Source organism: Corticium candelabrum, chromosome 6 (genome assembly GCF_963422355.1).
Source record: "Corticium candelabrum chromosome 6, ooCorCand1.1, whole genome shotgun sequence".
Taxonomy (NCBI): Eukaryota; Metazoa; Porifera; class Homoscleromorpha; order Homosclerophorida; family Plakinidae; genus Corticium; species Corticium candelabrum.
The window spans coordinates 352501-367274 of NC_085090.1; the positions used below are offsets into that span (position 1 = coordinate 352501).

Below are 14774 nucleotides of genomic sequence, written 5' to 3' on the forward strand. Positions count from 1 at the left end.
TCATGGCTCTAGGCATGCAATTCAAATGCAATAGCAATAGTGTAACTCTAGATAGCTATTCTATATACCCACTGTCATACCCAAAACTTTCCCAAGCTAGTTATGTTACCGGTCCCAGTCCCAAAACATATAACTACCATACAGTTACAGGAAATTCCGAACACTGAACAGCCATCAATTAAAGTCCAGGTGAAATGTAGTCTACATGCATACAGTACGCACACAGTATGCTCGTAATCTCAGATTCTGCTACAGCTTGTAGCACTCCAGTGTCATTGGTGCCAGTATTGACCATCAACTATATCTTGGGTAGATGTCACATGCCGACTTTTGTTGCTTAATGCGTTGCTCTATAAATTTGGCCACCTAATTCTAACTGCCTAAGAACTGTCTTTTTCTAATGCCAATTTGTTATGTAATTGTCATGCTTTCAATTACAACACGTGTTCACAAGGTTCTGTTTCATTACTAATAAGAATGAGGTGAATTTCACACCTCATGGAGTAACCAGGTTACAATATCAGTGCTTCTGTGTTAAGTAACAACTTTGTCTTAGTGGGATGCTACAAACAGTGTACAAGGACTACAAACTAAAATAATAATGGGTGCTCATTGCATTCCCACCTGTGCGAGCGAGCCCGTACTATACAGCCGCAGAGTGAAATTTCAAAACAACGTCTAGAATAGTAAAGGATCAGGATTAGTAAAGGATCAGGAAAAAAGAGCTGCTGCAAGATACCGTAGTAACTTGCAGACGCGGGCAGCATTTCCATAGTCAAAGTGGCAAAAAGCAAAACCCGACTGTTGCATATACTTTACACATGCGCATGCATGTGCCTATCTATGTATATTAGGATGCTGATGAAAATTTGGAAGATACGTATAGTAGAAAGAAGAATCAGATTTGATGGTAAAGCCGTTGTATCCAGACTTACGTTCACACATATTGATTCTAGTTAACTACACATGTATTTTTTATAACATTTATATTGCATTATTAAAAACCTTACAAACGTTGCCAAGTAACTACATCTTTAGATACTTTCTAGCAGAATCTGTTCTGCAGGTACGGAAGTGACGTAGTTAATCACTGTCAGTTTCATTGTCATTGATCCTACAGACCTCATATTCTTTGTCCTCATCTGGCTGCTCAGGAAACTGTAAAGTTTGCCCGTTACTAGTGCATATGCTGTCGTAATGACAACCAGTATGTGCTATTTCAATACGACCATTGGTGTACAACAGAGACAGCTGTGGCAGTTGTGATGTGTCCGGTACTTGAGGACTATAGGATGGCTTGACGTGTAGCCACCTGATTTGTCTAGTTGTGGGATGGGGAGAGCACACATACACAGGCATTTGGTAGCTGTCTCTCGCTGCCTGCATTTCAATCTGTGTTCCCCACACTCCTAGTTGATGAATGGATTTTTGGTGTTGTTGAAATGTTGTTGTTTCAGAAGGAATATAAAATTGTTGGTATCTGTCATGGTTAAGCACTATGACACCTGCAAGAAATTCCCTAAGCTGGCGGTGAAGGGTATCTGTTCCAAAGAGTTGTTTTGACATAGCTCTGAAGAGGCAGTTACCATCTCCTTTTACTGCAGATCGTTGTCTGCCCTCAGAAGCTAGAAATCTGTCAATATGAATCGTCCACATTCCTAGCTTCTTTTTAATTGGACTTTGAATGACCCTCTCTGGTATACGTACTACTGTTCCAGGACATGGCAGTATGTTCTTGTTCAGAACACCCTAGCATAGGCATATGTACAACAATGACGTATTGGTATTGTTATAGTGTGTTAATTACCTCAATGATTTTGTCATGTGTTGTATGCTTTGTTGTGGACTTTGTTATGGTGCCTGTCCAATTGAAATCACAAAATGAGTAGTACATATCTACTATATAAAGCTCAAATTGTCTGTGTGTGTGTGTGTGTGTGTGTGTGTGTGTGTGTTCGCGTTTGGGGGCCACGTCTTTTGTCCGTTTGCAACCGAAATCGGCACGCACACTCGGCACGCACAGAGGAAGGTTTGCGTAAAAGAAATTAAAAAATTACGCACCGGGTCCCCTTTCGAGGGATCGACCCCAGCGTAAAATTTCTCGATGACGCAAACGCTACACATCCCGGTTCATTCGAACACACGTCCGCACCAGTCCTGTGTAGACCGTATGCATCGCCGTCCTTCGCAAAGCTTCGAGCGATCGAATATCTCTTGCCGACAAAACTTACTCTTTTATCGCTTTCGTTTCTCTCCAAATTCTGATTGCATTTGCACCGAATCAAACCTACACGTTTTCTGCAGCAAGTGCTACACGGGGAGTGTGTCGATTTCTATCGAAACAAGCGCGAACATGGAAGAGCAAGATTCGAATTCATTCAGCGCATCCGGGACCTCGCAACAAAGATGCACGTGACGTGTCCACGGACCTATCTTTACACTACAGTATCTTGCCCGTACGAAGGACGGGCCATGTATACTATAAATAATATGTCATGACAGAATTAATACTGTAAATGAAATAGTTTTGAATTTTGTAAATTTTGCCAGGACTGGCAAATTTTTCAAGTTAATAACTTGCTGAAGTTGTTACCAACAACTTACAGACAGTCAACATCAAACGTACTAGTATATTGAATGTGTTAAAACCATGACGTTGTTTGTATAGAGGTATTTTGTTTGGCTTTATCAGACAAAACACGTGCAAAACAAAGTGGGTTTGTGAGACATTCCTAGTAGTCAATGATGATCGTACCTGTGGTTATAGCTGACGATATTGATATCGTGCCTCTTTGATTGAACAAGACATTTCATATTGGAGTCCTTGTATAGCAGTCTCAGGCAATGTCAGTTTTGCCAAATTAAATTGATTGTGAAAGAGTTTGGCTTCAGATTGCTAAATGTATTTGCTTGCAAAATGATTTGATTTACAGTATATGTATTTTGAAGGCATGTCATGACATACATGATGATGATGGCATGTCCACTGATAACAGTGATGACTCTCTTTAGTGTCCTCTGTGTCTCTGGTGGGATTTAACACCTGCTTTTGAACGGCATTCCTTTCCACAAGATTGACAAACAAATGACTTGTTGGTAGGAACAATTTGTTCTTTCCGTTTCTGACGTTGAGCTTGAAGATGTCTAATACGATTTTCTTCAAACTGTTGGAGTGATGAATGGCAGAGAGATCTCCAGTTTGTTCTATCACTGGATACTTTCTCAAAATGCAGGAAGTCAATCCCACAAGATTTCATATTAGCCTTGATAGAATCTTTATAACGTAATTTAGGACCACCTTGATGACGATGGCCCTGTTCCAGTTGACCAAAAAGGAGTTGTTTGGGAATTCTATCATTAGGCATTCGAGACATGTGACCAGCCCAACGAAATTGGCATTTCATAACAAAAGATTCAATGCAAGGGACAAAGAGGGTGAGCTTTGTTTAGGCCACCTTTTCTAGGCCCTTCCTCGAGTGAGGTGGGCAGTGCTATCACTAAATAGTGCTGCCCAGCCATACCAGCAGGACCGAGTGTGAACTTCACCCCCGCTTAATTCACAAACGACCATCTTACTGGTACCGCTCACGTGCAGAATCATGGCTAGCGACTCCCAGCGCAATCCTACGCCTGCCGCCGTCACCATTCCTCCATCGCCGTGAGACTTTGGAAGAAACAGAAAAAGAAAAATTCCAAGAAAAACAAAAAGCGACACAAAAGAGAAACCTGCACGTGGAATAGATTAAAGTGAATAAGGGATGTGCATGCCCAGATCCACTCTCTCGTCTTGAAATGCCTTCTATCCACTGGGGCTAGTAATAGCAACAAGTAGAAAAGCAGAACAAGATGCAGTGGCTTGCCAGAAGCACGTTTCGGTCTGTGCAACTGCCAGAAAAGTATGCCACATTACCCTGCTGGAGTGCCTGATTCTTGCTGTAACTGTGAATGCCAGCCACACCAGACTTCCAAAATTTACCGTCACATTTTGCAGAACTTACAAAACAAAGACAGTAGCATATTGGCTTAATGCTCCTATAGCTGTAGATTGTCACACCACTGAGTTGCATTTGGCACTGACGTTTTTTAATTGGCGGCCAGTACTCGTCATGTCATAATGTCGTTATAAAGCTTTGTGAGCTTTTCATTGAGACAAAGGCGCCACCCCAGACTCACTCACGCTCTGCTAACATTACCGCTGTTGGTCCGCGACTGCTTATTCGTCAGGGAGTACCCTGCTTATATCGCAGCTAACCTTTATATCTAAAGGCTTTTCCACTATCCGCCACCAGTGGACGCGCCCAGTAGCAGACAGCTCTGCCTTGGGCATGACATACATACATACATACATACATACATATATATATATATATATATATATATATATATATATATATATATATAAATACATCATAACCGCCATGATATTTGCATGAGCATGGTAGTCATACCCATTGTTGTTGAATATCTGGAAGCATTCCGTAGCAGTTGCAGCATTGATGACGTATTCTGAGCTCTGACACTGGTATTTGGTATAATTGTATTCTGTCCTATGGAAAGCAAACATTTGTCGCATTGCCACATGTCAGTCGGTTCTTCTCGAAGTCCAACACAATTCCTAGACCAGAATGTAAGAATTATTGCAGATACTATGGGAGATTAAACCACAAGACAGCACCAATGGAACCATTTTCCACACTCGCCATCGCATTGGACCATATTTAGCTGGGTTGTTACTAAGTCACAATTCCCACAATGCCACTGTCTCTGCTTTAGTTCAACTGAAACAAAGAAACAATATTTTAGTTATCCTGATTGCAGATGCATTACATTGGAAGGTATTGCCTGTCTCCAAAAGGTGATGCCAGGCTTGGGAACTAAAATACTTTGACAGATGACTACTCTCAAAGTCTACTTCTACTATGTCGTCAGGAAGTTCTTCTGGCCTCGCCGGGATGTCAGTTTTCTCTATCAGTTGACCATCTCTTTCAAGCTTAGACATGGTTGTTTCATCACAAAACAAATGTAGTACAGCTGTAAAAGAATACTTGCTATGTCTAGTATAGGTAGATGCCAACACAGAAATAGAAATACCGTGGTCTTTCCTGGGCATCTTGTATTTTTTCAGTACCCAGGATGACAGAAGAGTGGCCCTCTTGATTTCTTAATGATGTCCTACTTTTGAAGATCCCTGTGATTTAATTTGGCTCTTTCCTCTGCTCTTGCTGACATGAGAACCAGATTTTTTGCATGAGTAAGAATGAGTAGTATTAGTCTTGGTTCTCTTGGAACCACTTGATTTGACAAATGAAGATTGATGATCTCTTTCAAGTTTTTCTTTCCATAGTTTGAAATCTGTTACAAAATGATATAGCTATAGCATATTGGTAGGTTATACACAATTATCAAGAGTATACAATTGAACAGGTGTGAGACCATAACAATATAAAGAATCAGAATAGTACGCATAAGTATTATATACAGGCAGACATGCAGTAGTGGTATGCCGATGTGATTGAATGTAATGTACATTATCTTTGAAGACATATCGAGGCTGTAGCTAGACCTTTACGCAAAGTCTTCTGTAAAAACATCATAGCTGTGCATATCTGAAGAGTGGACATGCATACGCACTTAGATAGGTACAATGTACAGTGTTAGATTACACGTCGTAAAGGCCTGTCCACACTGGCAACTGGATCGCGATCCGATCGCGATCCAACCGCAACGCTGTCCAACTCGATCGCGATCCGTCCGATCCACATCGCGAGGTGGATTCGATCGCGATCGGTTGAATCCAATTAGAAATAGTGGGCGTTACCTTCACGTACGCTATGCGTGTAGTCGGAAAGCAATCCTCACTCGTCTTTGTTCTCGCTCACCTTACGTCGCTGTATCAACGCTTTCTACAAGCAAAGAAACCACACATACACATCGGTCATCAGTCACGTGATAGCGAAATGAGGCGTATCGTTTTCAAAGTGCAGTGTGGACGCTCGCTGTCCCGATCGCGATCCATTCTGGTCTAGTGTGGACAGGCCCTAAGATACATGCACGTACCGCATGCAATGTCTCTCGATCCGTAAACGCATGCCTTCACAGAATCAGTACATCTAGTACAGGTAGTATCTAGATAATTGTTCGTCATTGCATGTCATGTAGAAGTAGGGTAGGTGTTCCTAATTGTGGACACTCCCTGGTAATTTGAGTTACAAACACTCTTTCTCTGGTAACCTGCAACGGAGAGAGAGGAAAACATGTCCTATGTACGCACCAATGCCTAAGCTGTGGAACAATACCTGTACGACTTGAATCGCACAACGTCTGCTAGCGCACTAGCAAAATATACGGGATAACGTCTGTGAACAGCTCAAACGGGGGTGTATCCTAATTGTGGACATTTTTTTCTCCGCCACAGAAAGCGATTGGTCTGAGTAACAGCTGGACTAGATACCTGAATGGTTGCCGCACAAGCTGGTATTTTGGGCCGCAATCAAAACCAAGTTCTGTTGTGTATCTCGACGATTCCTCTGCGAAACTGCTAGCACGTACAAGGTTCCTCCCATCACGTCCACAAATTCGAGGTACACGAATCGTTCTTTTATTGGATCATGAAAGTGCCCTGACGTTAGTTAAGCAATTATCGAGTACCTTGGTAAAGTTTTGAGCCTATAGTTACGTTGACTTGTAACGTGCTAAAGATGCGCATTATGTGCGTGGAGCGAACGTGTAATTCCAGTTCAGTAAACACCTGAATATCTTCACTCATACTAGATCTAGACATCAGTAATCCACTGACAATCTAGCTGTTTTCACTGCTACTACATCTGGCCACAATAGGGTATGAAATGAGAACGAACAAAGTAGGTGGAATGTCAATATCACCGACATTCGTAATCCAGTCAGAATTTGACTGTCTTCACTGCTACTAGATCTGGCAACAATAAGACACAAAATGAAAACCTACAAACTCACCTAGGATAGGTGGAAGGTCAAAACTACCTTGTCTGATATCAATAATCAGCTCTACCAGCAACGCAAAAAGATTCTAGAACCACAGTTTACAGTTCAGACGTTCATCTAAACATGATAGATCGTCTCCTGCATTGTATCGTAGACAGAACACTTGGTTTCTGCAAAATTTGAAAGACACGACGCCATTTTACACAGAGGTGATACACCACAGAACATGGTTTTGATTGCGGCCCAAAATACCAGCTTGTGAGGCAACCATTCAGGTATCTAGTCCAGCTGTTACTCAGGCTCAGTCGCTTTCTGTAACGGAGAAAACAATGTCCACAATTAGGATACACCCCGTGTCCAAGCTGTTTACAGAGGCTATCCCGTATATTTTGCTAGTGCGCTAGCTGACGTTGTGCAATTGTAGTCGTACAGGTAAGTTACGAAGGCTAGACAATGGTGTGTATATCGGACATGTTTCACTGTCTCTTCGTGCAGGCTGCCAGAGAAAACAGCGATTGTAACTCAAATTACCGGGGAGTGTCCACAATTAGGTACACCTAGACTCGTGCCCAGTCCTCCTCCGCGCTAGGTTGCTTACACCACGTGCGCTAGCTGTCACGTGTGTATACGTCCATGTGGTTTCACACGTGTGGTTGGCTTAAGCACGGAGGAGGACTGGAACCATGCTTCGTCACGTGACAAACATGTTTGTAACGTGACTGAAATGGCGTGACATGATTGGTAGATACGACTTCTATTTAGCATGATAGTTTCCGTAGGAGGGCTTTTGTAATGCACAATCACACAATTAGAAAGACTAAGTACACAACAATTATAGAGCCACTACGCCATTACGTGTCGATAACTTGTTGATGGTGTTCATGTCCGTGAGATTGCGACTAGAGAAGGACTTTCGAGAAGAGCGGTCTCGATGGTAAGTACATGTGCATTCGCGCGCGCCTAAACCTTCTAGATACCTGTCGAGCCACACGTGTACGTGAAGGTAAAGCCTCTCTTTTTCAAAAGGCTGCGACGGTTCCTGATCCCTGTATCTGCCAGAGGATCGCGTTCAGGCGTCCCTGTTAGTTACGTCCAGCAGATTTTGTTGGACCAATTTCAAGCTAATATCAGTCACGTCGAGGTGGCTCGTATTGTGAGACAAGCTTTCCTGGAAGCTCGCCACAGGATGGACCATGCCACCAAAACATACGTCTACGATGGTATTGCCTTCGCACCAGTCTCTGTTGGAGCTATAGCACAGTCTACTGACGCTTCAGACTTGCGGAATCACCCCTCGCCTTATGCAAGTAAGACACGCATACGTACAAGAGGTGTGCATGTGCAGAGTGCCTGTTTGACCTGTAGGAGTCACAAGGAGAAATCGACAAGATTCGAATCAAGTAAGTGGAACTTGTCCAACTCCAGCGAAGCAACATGTCTCAAGAGATTATGCGGAGACGCCAATCAATTGGCAATTAGTAGAAACGACTCTGTCGTCCGAGATGGAACGTTTGCGAGAGTCCGACTGCTAGCCGGCAGTTTTGCGAAGAGGATCGTGCATGTGCGTTGATTTGTGAGGCCAGGCGACTGACCGGTTGGAGGCAAGTTAGGCTCTTGCTAATCTACCACCTGCTGTGCCGTTTAGCAGAGCCTCTGCAAACTATTAGAAATCTTAGCTGAGACCAGGGGGCTGAGCTAAATAACTTAATTAGACTCAAAGCATGTCACGTGACGAAGCATGGTCCCAGTCCTCCTCCGTGCTTAGGCCAACCACACGTGTGAAACCACATGGACGTATACACACGTGACAGCTAGCGCACGTGGTGTAAGCAACCTAGCGCGGAGGAGGACTGGGCACGAGTCTAAGGTACACCTACCCTACAACTTAGATATACTATGGTCGATCAATTGCTTAAGAACACATGCATGCGTTCGTCTAGTCTAAAGTTAGCTAATAGGCATCATGACGATCGATCGATCGATCACAGTGAGATCGAGATCGACTGAGATGCTGATCGATCGATCGACTAGTCAAGCGATCGCTTGAGAACACATCCATTCATGCAAATGCTCGCGCGTTCGATGATCGCATCGCGCGAGCGACTAGGCTGCGCTTCTGCGATCGCTTGAGAATCGACCAGTTGCTTGAGATCAACCCTATCTTCAAGCGATCGCCTATGACTTCGGACGATCGATAGTCGATCGCTCCAACTTTTCCACTAGGGTTATTACCAACGTGTGAAACAGTAGTGTGTGCAGGTCACGTGCAACCACGTAACACGTGATCAAATAAATGTCCATATGTTTAATATGGTGGACGTGAAGCTGCATAGCTATGGCACGCAGAGGCTTTGCACTAAGGATTTTATGTGTCGCTATGCCCCTCCATAATGGGCAAGTGGGGTCTTTGCCCCCATCTGTGCGCCCACAAACCCGGCACGTGAGCCCAGCAGGGTCCATGTTCTGTGTAGTCCACACGACGATCAATGACTAGCCAATTTGATATATATTGCAGGCATTACGGTGACCGCGAATATCGCACAGCATGCCTAGTGGATATCAATGACCACTAGGAAAGCACTGAACGTCATCGTCAGCGGACCACTGACTGAAACGAGTCATATCTCATGGATAAAGCTAGAGAAATATGAGAGAGAAAGACAGACAAGTTTCATAATTTACTGTCGTCACTGGGGTTTGAACTCCCAAACCATGGAGTGGTAGCCATTGTCGCTAACCACTAAGCCACGCCGTTTTTATTATTACGTATTTATTATTATATGTGTCGTGCTCAACCAGATCAGTCTGGTTTGTAAAGTCTATTACAAGTACCGGAAGCAAACCCTGCTTCAGAAGTACTTAGACCATCACGGCTGTCTAGAAAGAAGACATGACTTTACGAAGGATTTGAGTAGATCCCAGAAGCACTGTTTTCTGTAAGTGCTGCAGGTTGTGATGACCTGGAATAATGTCCAGCCACCGTGCAATACCTGCGTGCACTGTGCCCAAAGCTCCCAAGACCACCGGAATCACCAGTGTTCGACAATGCCACATGCGGCTTATCTCCACTCGCAAGTCGTTGTACTTCGCCAACTTCTCAGCATGTTTCTTGCCAATGTTGCCATCAGCAGGACAGCTGATATCAATAAGAAGACAAGTGTTTGTTTTCCTATTTCTGAGACAGATGTCTGGACGATTGGCTTTGATCTTCCTGGCAGTGGGGATGGTGGTATCCCACATCATAGTAATGTCATCCGTCTTCACAAGCCTATCAGGATGATGCCGGTACCATCTGCTCTCCACTGGAACCCCAAAATGGCGACAAACATCCCAGTGAATGATGGAGGCCACCTGATTGTGTCGATCAGTGTAGTCCGTCGGTGCCAAAGCACTACAGCCTTCCACAATGTGGTCGACTGTCTCCAGGCCTACACTGCACATGCGGCAAGTAGGACTGACATCACGATGTAGAATCTTGCGCTCATAGTACCGAGTCCGAAGAGCTTGGTCTTGAGCAGCAACAACCAGTCCCTCAGTTGCAGCAGGAAGATTCGCTGCCTTTAGCCATCCGTAGGTCTCTTTCATGTCCACAGGCGGTTGCTCAGTGAGACGGCGATACTGCCCGTGCATAGGCTTCCCGCTCCAGGACCGCACACGAAGAGAACTGCAACACGTACGGTAATGTCTCGCATCTGTTTTAGGCGCTTGCTCGAAGCCACCTTCAACCGAGATGGATGCATTCCTGTGTAAGCTCTGCGACTTGTCGTCCGAAGCAAGACTCCTCCGCAGCTGTGCAGTAAACCGACAAGCCATGCGCTTGATCGAGTGTGAAGATTTTCCAGAGTTACACTCCCGTATCATCTGCATGAAAGGATCAGAACTGTCAGCAAGGTAACAGTTCAGCCTCACAATACAAGATTGATATGTCGATTCAATCTGTTGTAACCCCCTACCCCCATCACTGCAAGGAGCGTACAGTCGGTCAACGTCCGCAGCAGGATGGTGGACACCGTGCATAGAGAGGAGCTTTCTGGTCCGTCGATCGAGCTGCTGCAGGTCCGTGCACCCCCAATGAATGACGCCAAAACCGTAAGTGAGAACCGGTAGTGCAAACCCATTGATGGCTAGAATCTTGTTCCGACCATACAACTCAGTCCGGAGAACCACCTTCACTCTGCGCAAGTACTCGCGACGGAGTCTCTCCCGCATCATGCTGTGCTAAATACCGTTACTCTCATCTACACCCAAGTACTTGTAGACTTGACCCGGTTCCAGACAGTTGATGGTGTCCGTTTTTCCTACCGTCACCCCAGAGTTGTGTCCAGATAGTCTGCCGTTGACAAAGTGTGCAACAGCACATTTGTCCAGACCAAACTTCATCTGGATGTCATCAGAGAAGGTACGAACCGTGTGCAACAACCCGTCCAACTGATCAGAGTTTCTGCCATACAGCTTCAGATCATCCATGTAAAGTAGATGACTGATAAGCTGACGTTTGGCAGTCTCACCATGCCCAGTGGTCATCCGGTAGCCGTAACCCGTTCTGTTCAACTCCTTACTCAGAGGATTGAGAGCCATACAGAAGAGAAGTGGAGAAAGTGAGTCACCTTGGAAAATACCCCTCCTGATCTGCATAAGCCTTGTCTTGATCGTACTATTCCCGCAAGAAAGTACCATCGATGTCCTCCACCTCTTCATCACATGTGACAAGAACCCGCACAAGACTGGACTGATCTTATGCAGCTGAAGGCATTGGAGCAACCAACTGTGTGGCACGCTGTCATAGGCTTTCTGGTAGTCCACCCAAGCCATGCTCAAGCTCTTGTGCCTGGTCCTACAGTCTTCGGTAAGCAGCTTGTTGATCAACAGCTGATCCTTTGCACCAAAAGATCCCTGTCGACAACCCTTCTGCTCCGGAGCCATGAGGTTTCTCTGATCCAAATGCCCTGCAATCCTCTGCCTGATGACTGAGGTGAGGGTCTTATAGAAGACAGACAGACACGTGATAGGCCTGTAATTTTTGGCCTGCTCAGTCTTGTCATTCTTAAGAATCAGAGTGGTTATTCCTTGAGACAACCAGTCGGGTACAGAGTCTGGATTCTGAAGCAGCAGGTTATAGTTACGAGTCAGATCAGTGTGAAGACACGTGATACGCTTGACCCAGAAACCATAAACCTTGCCTGGACCAGGAGACTTCCAGTTCCCCATCCTTTTGAGACACGATGTGACCTCATTGTCTGAGATAGGTAGCCACTGCTGCTCATCTTTCCGGTGCGTCTGGCCATCAGTTTGACGTCTCAGCCAGAAGGCAGACTCATTGTGATGTACCTCAGTTTCTAGGATACCACCCCAATACTGTTCGATCTCAGACTCGGATGGCGGGGAAGTGACCTGGATAGTCTGTTTATCCAGTTCTCTGTAAAACCGTCCAGCATCTCGTTGAAACAAACCATTCTGGCGAAGTCTCTTACGATTCTTCTCCAGCCTCCTGGTCCGCTCGACCTTGGACTTAAGTTCCATTTTCAATCGATTGATGGAGACCTCACAACTCTCCGAACAGGAAATGCCCAACCGATGCCGAAGACGTCGGAGTTCATGTAACATACGAATGCCCGATGAACCCTTTCTAACCTCCAGCAACAGTGAGATCGCACGTCGAAGTGTGAGAATCTCCATATCCAGCCTTCGTCTCCATGTCGGTGTTTGAGAATTGGTTGACTTTGTCGTCTTTAAGCCCCGCCTTTTGGACACTAGCGAAGCAGCAGAGTATACCAGGTAACTGATTTCACTCATATCTGGTTCACCCTTCAACGAACTGATGATCGTGTTAAGATCACCAATAAGCTTTAGGGTTCCACTGTTCACAAAGATCCTTGGAAGGCGTTGTCTCTCACAGATAGGAATTTGCCTGACTTTCTGCAACTCCTCAAGAAACTCTCGATGAAGTACAGGGTCCACAGCAGCATCACAATCAAGCGAAAGACCATCCTCCGTTTGGCAGGAGTCTGGACTGAGTTGAGATGTAGGAGTTTCCATCCTTTCTAGCTGAGAAGCTAAACTAGGATGTGTAGTCATCAGATCAGAGCTTACAGAGTCACAAGGGGATGGTGATTCCCTGACAGCACTGCACTGAACTGAATCCAAAGTGTCATCTACGGATAGGATATCACCACTATCTCTTGCAGATGAGGAGTCCTTAGAGAGAACAGTGACTGACTGAACAAGGGAGCCATCTTCCAAGTGATTAGCAAATTCATGATCCTCTTGCATCATTGACACGACAGGTTTTCCACCACGTGCAGCAGGCGCCATCCTGACTGAAGCCATGCAAGGTGACACATTGCCAAGCAAAGGCGTGACAACTGAACTATCAGCTGATAGAGCAGAAACCACATCCAACGCCGACATCTGCACACCAGGACAAACATCAGTCGTAACAGATAACAAACCTGAGACAGGCTTTCCATCCTGTGCGGCCTCGCGTTTAATCTCCTCCAACTCTGATTCAGTCAGACTTCCAGAAGTTAGGAGATATCGCTTCTGGTCTGCCAAACGCTGCTCAGAGACGTCAATCAGAGAAGGATTTCGTTCACACCACAGCTGATGCATGGGTTTTCTGAAAGCAGAGAACTTGCATGACAACAACACGTGGTAATAACAAAATATCACTTCCCTATTCATTCGTCGCGTCCATTTCCGTCGTCTTGTTGCATTGCCGTTCCTGTTAGCCAAAACACAAGATTCGCTAGGAACGGTGGGCATCATTTGGACAAACTTTTCGACCCTGCCAACAGAATAACCACCGGTCTGCGCAACTTGGAATTGCCAGTACCAGAGGACGACCCGGACACTGCATGGGACGAGCCGACTGTCAATCAATGGTCATGGTCAAATGAGTATTTCTTTTAAGAGTATGGGGATATGCCAATATTCTCTCTACAATAAACAACATGAACAGCAATAGTTGTAAGCAAATAAATCTGCCAGCAACATCAGAGATAATGCTACGCCCACTATTTCTAATTAAATTCAAGCGATCGCGATCCGATGTAAATCGAATCCACCTCTCGATGTGGATCGGATGATTTATCGCGATCAGATCACGATCAAATCGCGATCCAGTTGCCATTGTGGACATGGCTCAATTAACAGAAATACAATCACAGTAGTCTCATCAGCGGGATTTGAAGCCAAATTCAAATCAGACGCCCTACGCCCAGAACTATTCCTGGTCTTCCGAACAGCTCCAGTGATTCCAGATGCCGACTTTTCGAGCCCTGTCCTGGTTTCCCGACAAGGAACGCGCTCCTCAGCTAGCTCTGAGACGAGCGATACAGCTAGACGTTCATCTTCCATCAATTATATTATTATTATATTATTATTATATGTGTCTTTATGCCCCTCCATAATGGGCAAGTGGGGTCTTTACCCCCATCTGGGCGCCCACCAACCAGGCAGGTGAGCCCAGCGGGGTACATGTTTCCGTGTAGTCCATACGGCGATCAATGACTAGCCAATTCGACACAGATTGCAGGCACTACGGTGACCGCGTACTCGACACAGCACGCCTAGTGGATATCAACGACCACCAGGAAAGCACTGGACGTCATCATCAACGGACCGTTCGCCAGACCACAGAAACTCCCCAACGACTGAAACGAGTCATAGTCTCATGGATAAAGCTAGAGAAACATGAGAAAGAAAGACAGACAAGTTTCACAATTTACTGTCGTCACTGGGGTTTGAACCCCCAAACCATGGAGTGGTAGCCATTGTCGCTAACTACTAAGCCACGGCGGTGATTATTATTATTA

General features: G+C 45.2%; 1 protein-coding gene and 1 long non-coding RNA gene across 3 annotated transcripts; both read right to left on the reverse strand.

Annotated features, from left to right (window-relative positions):
- Positions 1 to 686: 686 nt before the first annotated feature.
- On the reverse strand, positions 687 to 13592 carry LOC134181173 (uncharacterized). 2 transcript variants are annotated; one of them, XM_062648391.1, is made up of 7 exons: positions 13410 to 13592; positions 5092 to 5352; positions 4843 to 5031; positions 4676 to 4778; positions 4449 to 4615; positions 1808 to 1860; positions 687 to 1749 (listed from the first exon to the last, which is right to left on the reverse strand). In XM_062648391.1, the coding sequence occupies exons 2-7, from the start codon at positions 5108 to 5110 to the stop codon at positions 1084 to 1086; spliced, it is 1197 nt and encodes a 398-aa protein (XP_062504375.1). In that variant the 5' UTR covers positions 5111 to 5352; positions 13410 to 13592; the 3' UTR covers positions 687 to 1083. The 2 variants fall into 2 exon arrangements, with proteins under 2 accessions (XP_062504375.1, XP_062504376.1); XM_062648392.1 differs by lacking the exon at positions 13410 to 13592 and adding an exon at positions 5819 to 6141.
- Positions 6537 to 7324, reverse strand: LOC134181454 (uncharacterized). Its single transcript, XR_009970159.1, has 3 exons — positions 7213 to 7324; positions 7000 to 7130; positions 6537 to 6931 (listed from the first exon to the last, which is right to left on the reverse strand). It is a non-coding gene; the product is annotated as an uncharacterized LOC134181454 (long non-coding RNA).
- Positions 13593 to 14774: the final 1182 nt, after the last annotated feature.

Excerpts from the sequence above, each read along its gene's own strand:
- LOC134181173 (XM_062648391.1), bottom strand. Across the intron at positions 1,861-4,448 it reads CAGATATTCAACAACAATGG|GCACCATAACAAAGTCCACA; the intron begins GTATGACTACCA and ends TCAATTGGACAG. Across the intron at positions 1,750-1,807 it reads CACATGACAAAATCATTGAG|GGTGTTCTGAACAAGAACAT; the intron begins GTAATTAACACA and ends TGCCTATGCTAG.